This window comes from Ostrinia nubilalis, chromosome 5 (assembly GCF_963855985.1).
Source record: "Ostrinia nubilalis chromosome 5, ilOstNubi1.1, whole genome shotgun sequence".
Classification (NCBI taxonomy): Eukaryota; Metazoa; Arthropoda; class Insecta; order Lepidoptera; family Crambidae; genus Ostrinia; species Ostrinia nubilalis.
In genome coordinates, this window is record NC_087092.1 from 10259388 (window position 1) to 10275280 (window position 15893).

The 15893-nt window shown below is 35.6% G+C and overlaps 1 protein-coding gene across 1 annotated transcript in view; it reads left to right on the forward strand.

Moving 5' to 3' along the window:
• The window catches only part of LOC135071911 (G-protein coupled receptor dmsr-1-like), a 60917-nt gene extending 48887 nt beyond the window's left edge, over positions 1–12030 (forward strand). Inside the window, exon 4 of the mRNA XM_063965777.1 lies at positions 11060–12030. Coding sequence (XP_063821847.1) covers positions 11060–11220 — 161 coding nt within the window. The 3' untranslated portion in view covers positions 11221–12030. The remainder of the gene's footprint in view (positions 1–11059) is intronic.
• The last annotated feature ends 3863 nt before the right edge of the window (positions 12031–15893 follow it).

Sequence of the window (15893 nt, forward strand, 5' to 3'; positions counted from 1 at the left end):
TGTATGCCAAATTTCAGCCCGATCCGACCAGTGGTTTGGGCTGTGCGTTGATAGATCACTATGTCAGTCAGTCAGTAAGTCAATCCATAAACCCATATTTCTGCAGTTTGTCCGACGGAACCCCAGAGAGAGTTCTTATGTTACGAGTTTCTTTTAACATAATGGGAGTGAGAGGAAAAAATACATCCCCATGTCACTTTGTTGGCGTAGAATGCCTTTTTCTGTATCTGTTTCATAACAAGCGTGCTTTTGCTACGTTTAGAGATGGTACTGCCTACTTTCGTGGAAAGGGCTCTGCTAAGTCATCAATGACATGTGCCAAACACACTATACTTAATACGTCAAGTATTTGAGTGTTAAGTCAAAATTGAGCTAAAACATTTTGTAATCTCACGTCATCCATCAAGTGATATTTCAAGAGTTGGGTTAGACGTAGGTCTGGAAGTGATGCCGTTTTAAACAAACAAGTCATATTTAGAAGTAGATATTATGTTCATTCTCTAATGAGTATAAGTTCATTAATGTCTAATTTGTGAATAAACAAGTACTAAAATACTGTTAAATGCTACAGAGCGTATAAAATGTTACTAATAATTCATGCCTATTAATATTATTACTTGTTTTAAACATTCCGCAACGAAACGATCAAACAAGCCTTTACGTGCCTTTACGGTTATTTCACATTGTATTCATTTGCATTGAAAAGCATAAAATATGAATCCGCTGCTTGGTTTTTACGAGAAACTTTATATTAGGTGCACTGCGCGGGTGGTGCCAGTAAAATAAAATGTCCCTCTAAACGCAAATATGAATGAATTCAGTTTGTAACCATTTGATTCTAAACTGATTTTTATGACTTACTCGTAACTTTTTTACACTAATATTTTAAAGATTTGGAATTTTTTTTCATCATTAGAATTCTTAGGCTAGCCTGTGACCTATGGATAGATTTATAAATTCTGTAGCAGAGCGAAATTAACGCGGGCGAAGCCGCGGGCAAATTCTAGTAGTAAATAAAACTACAAACATGAAAAAGTTTACGACTAAAAATAATAGCAAAAGCGTTTAACAATAACTAAGATTTATAGGCACGAGACGTCTTGATTGACTAGAAAGCAATTAATCGTGAATGTTGAGACTCATCTTCGAAATTACGGGCACAGTCAGTAGTCCTTAACATCTACTTCAAATGTCAATCTTAGTTTGATTTTGTGTAAACTCATTTCTGCTGCTTTATGTAATAAATAAGCATATCAAAAAGTTATTTTATGATCTTAGAGTCGAGTTTATAATACTATGCGATGTCTAGCGCTTGGTAACGTGTAGGTCCCTTCACTCGTCGACCGTCGCGCCGCCCTTGCCCTTGTTCCACAGGACTGCTCTGATCTCTCTGATTCATACATAATCTAGTTTTAGACGTTCTAGTTTTGAGATAATATTGACATCATCACATACTTCGGTAAAGAAATAAATAAGATACGAGCCAGACAAAACCAAAATGTTATTGTTTATCTCTGTGTTACATACGAGTTAACAGATTTGTGATTTCCCATTCCATGCAACCATTCTAGCAAAACGTTATGAAAATCCCCAGAGTAGGTAAGTCATACTCTGTTGTTTCTCTATTGTCTCTGTTGAAAGTCTTCAAAATAAAACCTAGAATCTTCTCGGGCAGTCAAAACATCTGATTTGCATTTTTAATTCAGCTCGATGTCATATAGTCTGTTATTTTATAAATACCACAATGTTATGTCACAAAAGAAACAGAAATAACGAACTAATCTTTGATCATCGTGTGTAAGCGCCGCGATTATTCGCTCGGAAAATTTAGTATTATTAGAGGTCACGCCTATTTATGTTTTCGTCTTTACTGGCTTTTGGAAGTAATTACTGTTAATATTAGCTTTTCAAATAGCGAAACGTGTCTGTCGCGGCCCTCAATTAAGATCATTCATTATCCATTTTAAGCAACAAAACGCAATTTAATATTGTTATGGCTAATTAATGGAGTGGGTTTTGTATAGGGAGTTGGGGAAAAGACTTGTAATATTGTATTGTATTGTAATATTGGGATTAAAGAGACCGAAACGAAAACTTTGTTCTCATGGGGATTCAAAGTCGTTTCAAATTAAGATACAGCTTTGAGAAAAATATTAGAATGGCGGAGAAATACCTACTTACATAAAAACAATCGTCAATCATTAATTTTAATTAATTGCCATTGAAATATTTTCCGAGACTTTCTATCAAATAGGTAGAGTATTAGGTATAATGATTTCAACAATGGTGGAGTGAGTGTTGAGTCATTTACGTTATAATTTAATCTCAGCTGTCACACAGTGTCCGTTTTTTGCTAATTATCTCGTCCTTTGATATTCCACTCCTGTGATCATGACATTGCCACGGACAAGTGGACACGGGACTGCTTCAGATCTCATTAAATACATTTGAAGCTAAGCTGTATGTATCTAGTTCGTGTATGTGGGCATTCGTATGTCGTGATATTTTCAAAGAATGTGGGTGTGGCTACTAATACAGAGGGTTTATTTATTTATGACTTAAATGTCACACACATTTATCTTATAAATACTTACCTATTCGATTAGTTCGTAAATAATTGCTTTTTTTAGTTGTTTACATGGGACTGAGACGAAGTTAGATAGGTAGGTATAAATAAATCCCCTGATCTTAGATTGACAGCCAAAATAGAGCTCACCTTGTAAATGTATGTTTTATTCATCCAGACATTTTATTTGTGGTTACACAATGTTTAAATCATTCCGCTTATAATAGTTTGTTGTTATTTGTATTACTCGTAATACGCACTAAACATTGTACAATTCACACCTGTGAGCAACACTTGGGTCTCTCAAGATCTCACTAATTAATTAAGGTAAAGATAGATAGCCGTCATTTTACTTTTACTCTCTATTACTTATAAAATTATGTCGGCATATATTACACGTTTTAATTATAAGATTTTCGCTTATTAATTATATTAATACTTATTGAGTTTCTGTTTATAAGGTTATCTTAATTAATCGAAATACTAAAGCGAAGGTGAAAAATAAGAAAATATTTGACGGATAAATGATGACCTTTAACTAAAAAATAAGTAAAACTCTTCGGAGAGCTCTACATATTTGTTCAATTTTGGGACGAATTTGTTCGCTCCATTTTAAAGTTAAAGCAGTTCGGAACCAGATGTGGGACGTAAGTAATAGCTTCTCCGTCTAATCTGGCTGAAGTTGAGCAGCGTCCTTCCAGCGCTGACCTCCGGCAGATGTCGCCGGCCCAACACTTGGCGTCGAGCCACATATTTTCTTATATTACCTCATAAAACGCCCGATTGTGATAGCGGTACATTTTATTTTGCAATCACACTTGAAAAGGAGATAGGTGTTCAACATAAATCATGATTATTTAATACAGGCATACTTTGTGACAAATCTTCTATAATCTGTCAATTCTGATTTAATTACCTATCTATTACAACCTTTTATACAGTTTAATAAATTGTAAGGTGTGACGGTATCACGTCTTGGCGATATTTTATGAAGTGCGCTAACTGAATACATAATGTATTTCAAGAACAGGTAATTTAAGATAATAGATAAATTAACTAAAGAAATAAAACGTGATACCACCACTAATAAGTTAGTTATTGAAACTCAGTTAGGTAACTTGTTTCGTATACACCAGCAACTTAGTTGGTAGTGTTGGCACTCGCTGAAAGTAACATCATATCTGTAACTTTCCTCACTTGTTGGAGAAGAGTAACAAAGTAAGTAAGTTCTTTTAGCGTGTTGGAGATACCCACAGGTACGTAGGAAGCGAAATAATTAATGCTTCTGAAAGAACAATCTATAACCGCGGCTTCGCTTGCGTGAATGTCGGTTGTCTTGATATATTCTTGGAATGCTTACGGAACTTTAGATGGTTAATAAAATAAGTAACTTACCAGTTGGAGTTTTCCTTCAGTGCAAAAACTTTTGAGCACCGTTTTCGTGGAAGTCCTCGGTGGAAGAGCCTTTGTCTAGCAGTGGACGTCCTTTGACTGAAACAAAGAAATTTCAGAATTTAATCTTGAAATTCGGAGGTTAACTACCTATTATTTCTTACGGAAAACTTTTAAGAACAGGCTATTATTTTGAAATTGCAGATAGTTACAATTTTTGAGTTCAATCTGTTTTTAACCCTCGACGAAAATCCGACGGGGTGTTATGATGGATTTAATAAAGATAGTCTACACTTAGGTATAAGTACGAGACGCTATTGTCCAAAGCACGTTGTCCACACGAAAAATCCCTTGACACTCGAAGCACGCTCGAGTTTAGCGTTGCAATGTTTTTATCATTTTACAACACTTTAGAACACAGAACAAGAGATTTTTCACTAATTTAAATAATGAAGCATTAAAACAAATCGAGCATGCTTTATAACCTCCATGAGTCTCAAAAAGACGTTACTTATTTACTGTGCCTAAATATCTACAAGTTATGAACAACGGTGTAGGCACTTTTTCTTTCAGATTGTGATCTTCAGGAGGTTGATTGTACAATAATTTTTATACTATATATCAACCATTGACTTAATCAGTTTCTCATGCTGACATTGCATTTTAAGTGAGAGAGGTGACGATTCTTTTGTTTTAAGTTCTAAGATAATTTAAGTATTTAAGTCTAGTTAGTAATTCTGAAGTAAAAACTATCATTTTACTTGGTCTGTCTAAATTTTAATCCCTCCTAACTTGATATCTACTTATGTATGGACTTGAGCTCTTCTTACTTGGCATGTATGTTATGTATGATTCTAGAAGATGATTGATTGAGGTCAGCCTCTTTTATGATTAATGAAATATGCCTATAGGTAAGTGATTCCAATTTTCAACAGACTGATATTGATTCAACGTGTTTCGTAATGATAAGGGGCCAATAAAAACGTCATATCATGCCGCCGTGGGCCAAGGTGTCACCCTGCGACACGCCTTATTGTATTATGACAAATGGTGCTGCCCTCGTAATTTGATACGTACCTTTTATTAATACAAACAAAAAGGTACCTAATTGACGCAATTGTAAAGTATAGACTTGCCAGAAGCACTATTTAATTTTTCCTACTAATATTCCTACTAATATTATAAATGCCAAAGTTTGGATGTCTAGATGTCTGGATGTCTGGATGGATGTTTGATACTCTTTCACGCAAAAACTACTAAACGGATTTCGATGAAATTACAGTATTATTCTTTATAACGCAGAATAGGCTATAATTTATGACGATCTGTGTCAAACTAAAGTTCACGCGGGTGAAGCCGCGGGCAAAAGCTAGTATTATAATGAATAATAATTTCTTTATCAAAAACCATATTAGAGAACTGTAATCAATAAGTCCTGTATTAGCTAATTAATTTTCTAATGTTCAATGATTTAATATAAGTTACCTATAAACTAAGTAAGTACTCGTAACACAAGTCGTGTGGGTGGCTTTCTATAAGATTATTGAAGACTATCAATAAAGCCTTTCAATATAACGCCAATTATTTATCTATCGAAGAGCTTTTAGTTTGGCAACTAGTAACGAATAACGAATGTAATATTAATATGAATACTGTTAAGGATAAAATTATTCCTATAACTGAAACGCGTGTAACTGTAATCGGAATTCTCACTATCCTGAAACTTGTCACTTCAAATATTCCAAACGTTTCAATTCTAATCCATATGATTGTCAATATCGCACTTGCTAATAGCAAGGGCTGAGGAAAACTTATTCCTACCTCTAAGTAAACTCATGATTTTCATTTAAGATGAAAGTGTCAAAAGCGTGACCGATGACCGTACAAAGGTAGCGTTTAAATTGGTATTCCACAGACAAGTTCAATTTTCTACTTCACGAATTTGAAAAATTTTACCTAAACCTTAATTGGTTATGTGACAAATGGATCGGATTAAGCCGGAGTGGCACACGGTACGTGTTAGGATTTGGTGGCTTGCACAGTAGGGTTGCAAAGTCTATTTTTTTATTTATTTTGCTATAACATAATGGAATCTGGAATTACCAGACAATCTGGCAACAGTGTTATTAAATTTTCTGTAACGATAACAGCAAGATTGTTTACACTAAAGTTCACGACGGCCGGCACAGATCTGTCCGTCAATTTCTAACGCGCTAGCTGAGAGACAAACGCCAAGCAAAAACTGGGCCAGCCGGACACGGTTCAATTTGCCCGAACAAGCGTCAACGTTTCAACCGGATCCGGGTTTGAGTGAGACAACCCTGTGCTCGCATCATTTAGCGTATAACGGAATCGTAATGCGATTACGTGGCAATTAAGAAGAGTCGGCCTACACAAGCATCACGTATAAGGAAACCAAGTTATGCACAGCGTTCGCGTACGTTAATAATTCCTTATCAAAATATTCCAAAGCGTACATTCTGTGATTACAACGTAAATGAGTACCATGTCTAATGATGTTAGAAGTTAATATCATTTTGCCATGGTAATGTAAGATTTATTCAATTAAAGTCAAATCTATTCGGAAAATACGATTCTTAATAGGCTATTATTATTAGGCGCTCACATGTCATCGGTTTCTGAGAACAAATATAAGTGTAGGAAGACAATTTTGCTTCAAAATTAGGTAGGTAGGCTCGTTAAATTTTCAACGATATACTCGTACAGTATCTACATTATTATCTTGGAAACAGATGTCAGTTTTAATATGTGGAAATACTTCATGTAAAAAAATGATTTTCATAAGAAGAAATTAATGTGGGGAATAAGTAAAACTGAGTGGGGGACCTAGTAAAATATATTTCAAGAGATCAAATCATACATTCTATGGTGATCCTCATTCTATGTGTAGGTCTGGCTGTAAAAACCTATCAACTATGATTATTCCAGTTTCAGACTTATTATTAAGCTCTCTTAAATGTTTGACAATGTTAAAAATATAATTATATTGTATATCCTAAGATGATTCTAGCCACTTACTGCCACAAGTGGTAAAAATAACCTACTTGAAGCAATAACATTATCGGAAAGCGTTGTTGCGTGGTAGCTTCATACATTTCAAGAGCCAATCGATGTTTTTATTAGGTCTTTTATGTTATGAATGGTGTTGGACGACTATCGCAGATTATAAATCCTGAATTCAATCTGGATTAGTACCTGGGTTTATTATCGTATTGTTAGAAATAAAACAGTTCATAGGGTTCTAAGTATGACATGCTATCTAAGCTATTTCGTTAGTGTGTCTGTTGAGCTGCTGTAGTTGCAATATGCATGCAAACGGTTTACTGGATGGTATGCGAGCAGCTTTCACAGACCTGCTACTACACTATATTTAAATAAAATGTGTAGATTTGCCTTTATGTTTCTAAATATATTTAATGAAAAACTTCTTATCAAGTTTATTTGTTATTCGATAGAGATTGTCATGTACAGAAGCAAACGTTGTATAAATATACGGTAGGTATCTCATGTAAGTGCTTTCGATATTTTGATTCTATAAATAAAAATTTACCTACTCGCATTGCCGGCTTTTGTTTTCGGAATAAAGGATAGCTAGGTACTTGTATTCTTATGTCTAATAGGTTTTTTCGTTACTGCCGTAGACTATTATGTTAGAATGTAGACGCACATTTCTTCTCCTCAATAATGTTGAGGATCGTGATGAAATTATGTTGTATCGCTAATGTCGATCTGTAGAACGAGAGAAACATTATTATTCCGCAGAATTTTCTTCTACCTTGCTCTTTTGTACAATATTTTCCGATTGAATGAGTAAGATTTTTTGACATTAATATTCATAAGAAGTCGAAATAATCCCTGCTTACAAGATCCTTTTAGCGGTAGAATAACAGCAACATAACAAAAAGAATAAAATAAGAACGTAATAATAATGTCCCACAAAGCTTTGCTTTTAGTATCAACCACGTTGGCTTGAGTTGGGGTGAGGTCTGTGCAGATCTACATTGAGTACGTATAGTAATAGGCTTACTTTGCTAAATTTAGTGAAAAATATGAAACATTGAATGCCAGACCGTATTAGTGAGCGATGTTGAATGAAAGCGCCTTGCGCATTTTGAAAGCTGAACTCGCGCAATAACATTTCCAAAGGCTTTATTTGTATCATTAGTCCTTGTATAATACAAAAAATAAATCAAGGTCACATTTATGTTAAATATCAGTTTAATAAAATTAACAACTTGGGGAATACTGATAGTAAAATCAAAATGAAATAAATATGAAAACATCCAACCAACAATAGGTTAATTAGTATTAGATTTTTTTGAACTGAAAATAAGCGCTCTACGTATTTCATAGCATTTGTCATTTAATTGAAATTAAATTTTCATCTTGGTTCAATAAAATAGCTGGCATATTTGTCTGAAGTGGTTGCAATTCAAATATTAATATGTGCTGCGGGATATGCATGCATTTGAAACGTGAAAATGAAATATTTTCAGTTATCTGCTGAGGATGACATTTTTGTTTATGTATTTTTATTTATGTGGGGACGAGGACATCCTCGAAGTTGTGGCTAAGTTTTGTAAATCAGATTTGGTTCACCAGCACGGACTCCATCCATCTTTAGTTTCCGAAACTTTGTTTAACTTGCACGAGCTTAAAGCTTGCCTTGAAACTCGCCCGGTAAATGATCACCACTGTTTGCTGGGAGCAGACCAAGTCTAAAAAGTTTGGTTAGGTCTTATCTTGTTTGAGGATATTAGAGACTGTACACGGTGCACTTAGCTGTGTTTCCTTAGTACGATGTATTACGTAAGTTAACAAGTATTAAGTTTTGCAAACTCAAGTTACATACTTGCCCTGATTTCGGCTTTGAAACGTTTCAGCAGTAAAATTAAACGAATAAAACGGAGAACTACTACAATAGTGAAAACGAACGTTAATAAGGCTTTAAAAGGCCATTTGTGTCGTCTGGAAACAAAAAGGGGTTAAGTAGTTCTTTTGTTTTCACTATGAAAGGAGAACTTGCTGAGTTTCAGTTTAAAACGATAGAGGAGACTCTCAGTTTAAAAGATTGACAAAAACGTTTTTCATTAATAGTTATCAAGCGTTACTTTGCGGAAATCCATAATAAGATATTAAAAAGATGAAATTACTTAGCTTTAAATTTCCGGAAAAGAATAATTAATTAATTAAGCAGATAAGTTAAGTAATTTTATATAAAAACGTCTGACACGATACTATTGTAACCTATTCTCCGTAATCATTGCCACATCTAATGGAGAGATTGGCCTTGCACTTAATTTTTATTACCTTAAGAAAGAGATCACAGGATTTATCGATCATCCCTTTTATCGGTCTTTGCCTCGCGACCGTCCATTACAGTATTAGGATGTCATTAACTTTTTATTTGAGATAAAAACCAACTAAACCAAGCCTGGTTGAGAAACGAGTGTTTTACGGTTCCACGGAATGGCCATTAGTATGCAGGACAGGCTAGTTGTTCATACATAAAATTATCCTCTTTTTAGAGAGCTACTAACAACTGAAACTTCATTAACTAAACGTATTATGTTCATCCGTGGATGCCGAAGGCTGGGCCAAGGTTCCGAGTGGCACTCCCCGGCGAAATTAGTTTTCCATTAACAGATTTCGCGTTTTGTAGCTACGAGTACTACGATGTCCGTAACGAGGCGTTGACGTAACGGGGAAATGAATGGAAATTACATTTTGTTGTTGTTTTCGTTTACTATTTTAATTGACTTGATGTTTTCAAAACTTTTATTAAAATTGAGCACATCTGTCGACTAATGCGATGACATCAAACGAATATAATTATTTTGATGTGTCTCGATAAAAATAGTTCTTTGCTTTTTGTTTGTACAAGATTTACGTATCAAACAGAATATTAAAATACCTACTACTTTTTCAACACTTTATATTTTTAAAGATGCTTATATCAACAAACAAAATTGTATATTTGTTTTTATAATACTTAATATACTTAGTCGAATTATTCATGACTTTGTATTTAGGTTTTTTATTCAAAAACTGGATACAAACGTTCCCAGTTACATAGCCACAGGTCGTTGCGAGCAATTGAATGCAGGCGCTCATATACCCATCTGGTACACGCCGCTTGGCTGTCACATTCACAGAACGTGCATTGTGCACTCGATGGCTCATCAACCGTGACAGTTGCACTAAGACTGTCGTACTTATGTCGCTGGTAATAAGAGATATCATAGGTTTTAACTTGTTAAAATCCAGATATCATAAAAATATGATGAGTTTTCTATAGCTGGTTTAAAAACAAACTATATTTTATTTTTTAGTTGCGATAATTTAATAAAGAGTGAATTCGTCATGCATGGACATAATATTATCGTGAGAGAAATAGTTTATTAAATCAGAGTAGTAGCAAGTAGTATATGGAGCAGAAATAAATACAAGCTCGACCGTCTCAAAGGTGGTTGGTAATGTGTTAAGTAGATCTATTAGATCTTATTGATTTGTTAATCTGTACTCAATCCAGTAAGACTACTTTTGATCGAAGCGTCCATCCATTCGTCTGCTGGCCAGCTTAACTGAGTAACAGGCACACGGGGATAACTCTGACGGAAAGCATCGAATTAGTGACGGTATAGGCCAATTTGTCAGTTAGTGTCCTTAGACTTATGCGGATATCGGCATCCAAAGGCACCATTTGATTAATTCAGGGAGGCTACTGCGTTAATGAAAGTCGCACTGTTAGAGCGATATTGTCCCCTTTTCGAAACATACAGTTTTATTATTTTGTAAGCTACTCTGACACAACTAGTTCTGATGATACTCCAAATGAAATCTATTTTTTTCACTGAATGGCTCAGGATAAGGTTCTGAAGGTCTTCAGGTTGAGAAATAGTTCCAGTTTTTAAATACTAGCTTGAGCTTGAACGAACTCTATAAGAGTAATTTTCAGCGTCGTCGCGTATATTTCAGCGCCACCTTTAATCACCTTTTTCCCACAAGCTAAAACCTCCTTTGATTCCATCACAAGTGGCTTATTCTAGTGCCTTGATTAATGACATTATTTTGTTGCAGGCGAGGTGATGGACCTGATGGCGCTAGTGGGCTCGGCGGTGAACTTCGTCCTGTACTGCAGCATGAGCAGGCAGTTCCGGCAGACCTTCACGCGGCTGGCAAGGAAGGTGCTCCCCTTGCCGAGGGCCAACGGAGACCCCCTCGTACCACTGAAGGCGTAGCGATCGCAACTAGCGACCACTTCGGTTGCTCACCTCTAGGCGTGAAGTGGCTTGACTATCGAATTTGGACAGTAGCCATAATCTAGTGTTCATAGTTGTTTGTGATAGAACTGACATGGACAGTGATAATGTGTTAGAATAATTTGTTTACTAACTGCTGTGATTCGTTGATGAGCCAAACAACCACAGCAGTTACATATTTGATGTCACAGTAGGATTATCTTGTATAGTATCCGAAAACCGGGCAAGAGCGTTTATCATAATATGTATGTCATACATCGATGGAATATCCTTTCAGTAATGAGATAAGATTAAACGGGAATATGGAAAGCTGTTTTCTCTTCTGAGCTATATTTTTGAATCATATCCGCTGGCGAGAGGTTCGCGGCTGCTTGGAAGCTTAGTCACGTGGCAAGATAAATTTCGGGATGCTCGGCTAACAGACTTTACGAATTTGCACTCGAACTTTGCGTTTTGATAACCCAGTTGGGTTTGGGTAAACACTTTATTGTAAAAGTACTCATAATTCTCGGAAGCTGAAATACTGTGAAAGTTTGCCTTGAATTATGTTTATTTTGCGTACAAACTAAAAGTAAAATAATAAAGTACAACTGCGGCAGCTTTGGTTTCTACGAAATAAGGTACATTTAGGACAACTTAATTTCTTAGGTAGATTTATAAAATGGGTGCTTTTAATGAAAAGTACTTGAATGGGCGAAATTGGTTGAAATTTAGGGTAATTAAGTTGAACAAAGCGAAACAATTGCCTCTCTTCATTAATAAGTGAGAACAGTATACATATAACTTAAAATCTTGCTGCGTTGGATGAAAGAAAATAAATTGTACCGCAACAATGTTGTTCTCAAATCCTAAACTAAAGAATTTCACAGTCTTCAAATGCGATTCATATTCATTGTGATCGAAGGGTAGATAGATATACATCTACTTCATCTGCATGAGAATACTGAAACAAATGAGCTCTGGGTTATTGAAAGCGGTGTTCATTCCGCTTGCACACTAGCTTAAAACGCTTTTCTATTCGTCCGTGTCGGTATCACGAACACTGTAGCTACTGGCACTCGCATTCATGATTTGAATATGCAAATCAATATGGAGTTATGAGTCTCAATCACGATACACAGAGCGGCTGAAATCAGAGGATTTTAGAAAAAATCAAAGCATTATTTAAATTTTGCAGACAATTTGTTTGTATTGTTCGAAAGTTCAATGTCCTATGCGATATTTTCACATAATATGTAGACAGCGATTGCGCAAAAGAATATCGTATTTCTAATTCTTTGGATTGGATATGGCTGACTTGGTAACTTAAATCAGCTATTCGTGATTAGTAAGTAGCGCAAAGAATAGCGAGTCAATTGGTAACACTTTTTACCTATATGAATTGTGCTTAGATATCTTTGTTAACATTCAGAATGTAGCGAATACTTAAAAAAAAGTTTACGAATCTAATGAAGTAGACTGACTCTACTGGACTCTACGCATGTTACGTCACACGTTATTAAGTGTTCACTCGTACTTAGCGGACTACCAAGTCTAAGTAAATTCACACAAGTTCTGTTTCACTTTGCATAGTGTTAGACTATCAGATCCCTTTCGATCAGTCTCGTTTGTAAGGCACAGTCGGGTCTAGTTCGAGATTGGGCTTAAACTTTTCAAGGGGACGCGAGCGGTGAATTCGAGTATTTCAATTAGTAAACTTCGGTTTTCGGGCAGACATGTCGAGGCACCTTTATCGAAAAGTTACAGCTACTTTGGGGCCTGCATCAAATTCGTTCTGAGAATTGATTTGAGAGGGATTCAACCAACAAAATGCTCTATAGTAGGTACATGATGAAGTTTCACAAAGTTATACCAAAATTTAGGACTTAATCTATATTGTAATTAGCATGCAACACACTAGAATAATCATCAGTAAGTTCATCACCATCTAAGGATTCCCAAAGACGTGATTTGAAGGTTTTACACAGTAATTTAATCAAATTACTTAAAACTATTGTCGCTAGTAAAAGGTTTGTTAAAATAGGTCTATTAAAAATATGAGTTATCGTAGATCCATCATTTCAAGAGAAAATAATATAGGTACTTAATTCGTTATTAAATTAAGAGCTGAAGTCATAGATACATTTCATAAAAGACTAGCTTTCCGCCCGCGGCTTCGCCCGCGTGGAATTTTGTCTGTCACAGAAAAACTTTATCGCGCGCGTCCCTGTTTCAAAAACCGGGATAAAAACTATCCTATGTTCTTTCCCGGGACTCAAACTATCTCTATGCCAAATTTCATCAAAATCGGTTGCGAGGTTTAAGCGGGAAAGCGTAACAGACAGACAGACAGACAGAGTTACTTTCGCATTTATAATATTAGTTGGGATTGAAAAGACTTTTGTGAGACTAAATTGAAGAGTAATTATAGTAAGTATAAAGATTTTTTGGGAACGAGAAAGGACAATGGGCAAAATGGTATCCGGCTCCAATAGATAAGCCTCTAATGTCGTTTGAAAGGTCTTACCAAGACGAACAACTTTTACTATGGCCACCAGCCTCAGAATTGGTTGTGCTCGAATACTTTTTTGCAAAATGGTACCCGGCTTTAATAGTTATGTTTGTAGTGTCATTTGAAAGGTCTTACCAAGATGGGTAGTTCATCGTAGGTATAATCCTTTCCTTTTCAATGCTTCTTTTAGTTATATTAATAGATTGTAGTCATAGTACATACTCGTATACATGGATGATTGTGTTATACTTTCATTTATTATACTTAGTGGAATTACTGCTTTCAAAACGTGAATTAGAACTGGCCCCATAGCAGACATTTTCCTACATCTAAAGGCCTTTTGAAATATATATTGGTTATGGCTATTGGAGCGGGTACCACTTTCCATACATTGGTGCCCATCATCCTTTGATAAATTATTTAATTTCGAGTTTCAGTTCAGTTTCAAAGTAGGTGCAAGCACTTGATAGTTCTTTGACTGCAAGTTGTAAGTAATAAAGTGCTTTGTTCTCTTCCACAATTCACGGGAGACCGCTCAACACTTCCTCTGACGAAAGGTCAGGATTTAATCAATAAATTCCAATCGAATTCATGTTAAAACTGGAACTGCTGTGGTGACCGTGATGTTGATTGCACTGAGTCAAGGAATGTGTTTACGTTTGTTACGAATCGAACCTTCTCGAAGTATTTATCTCATTACTACCATCTTGCTCTACAGTAAAATATTTGCCCATACTATTGCAGTAGCAGTCATAACAAATACCGCCCGAAGAGTTTATAAAATATTTGTACAGATGGAGCTTCTCTGTTATAATAAATATTCCGTTGTAGGTCATGTAAACACTTTTAAAATCTAAATGTTTTCAAACACGGTTAACAAGTAGACATTTTAAACAAGGGTTGAATCACATGTCTAGTCTTATTTCTTGAGTCTTTTTGTAGTTGTGTGACACAAGTAGGTAGTAGGTAGGTAAGTACAAAGTTTGGGACGGAATCTCATGATTTATATTATGAACTATCACAGCTCAGCGATATCCGCAGATGTAGGCATCCCTTGTGAAACTTGTATTCTGAGATTGGTGGAATAAAACTGAAATAGGTACTACCTATATGTAGATTTATTGAAATGTTTAAATTTTTCAATATTATGAAAATCGCCATGATTGGTTTGAGAAAGGAAAGTTAGGTGATTAACTTTCGCGATTCTTTACAAAATTAAATTTACTTAGAACTCCCACGCCAGGTATAAATGATTAGATTATCCCGAGGGATTAGCAACTCCACCCACACTTTGATTCGCCCGTCGGGTGGGTGCTGATTAAAACCGCAAATAGGTAACTAAATTTTGCACAAATCACTCCAGCCTGATTAATGAGGGATTATCAAAGGACATCATCCACGTTTCATATATTTTTGGTCCAAAATCAAAAGTGCCGGCCAACAAAAAAAAGTGCTGTATTCTGACAGAATACGTCTGCCCTAGCATTTGTTACTATGGCACCAAAGCCGTAGCTCCACTGTGGGTCGAGTATTTGAGATCTAAAAGTCATCGACTATTCATACATTTTTTGTTCAAAATCAAAAGTGTCGGCCAATAAAAAAAAAGTGCTGTATTCTGATAGAATACGTCCGCCTTAGCATTTGTTACTATGGCACCAAAGCTGTAGCACCACTATGCGTCGAGTATTTGAGATCTAAAATTCATCGACGATTCATACATTTTTTGTTCAAAATCAAAAGTGTCGGCCAATAAAAAAAAGTGCTGTATTCTGACAGAATACGTCCGCCTTAGCAATTGTTATTATGGCACCAAAGCTGTAGCACCACTGTGCGTCGAGTATTTGAGATCTAAAATTCATCGACGATTCATACATTTTTTGTTCAAAATCAAAAATGTCGGCCAATAAAAAAAAGTGCTGTATTCTGACAGAATACGTCCGCCTTAGCATTTGTTACTATGACACCAAAGCTGTAGCACCACTGTGCGTCGTAGTATTTGAGATCAAAGTCAGTCGTTTCATATATTTTTAGAACTCAAATACTACGATGCACAGTGGTGCTACAGCTTTGGTGCCATAGTAATAAATGCTAAGGCGGACGTATTCTATCAGAATACAGCACTTTTATTTTTTGGCCGGCACTTTTGATTTTGGACCAAAAT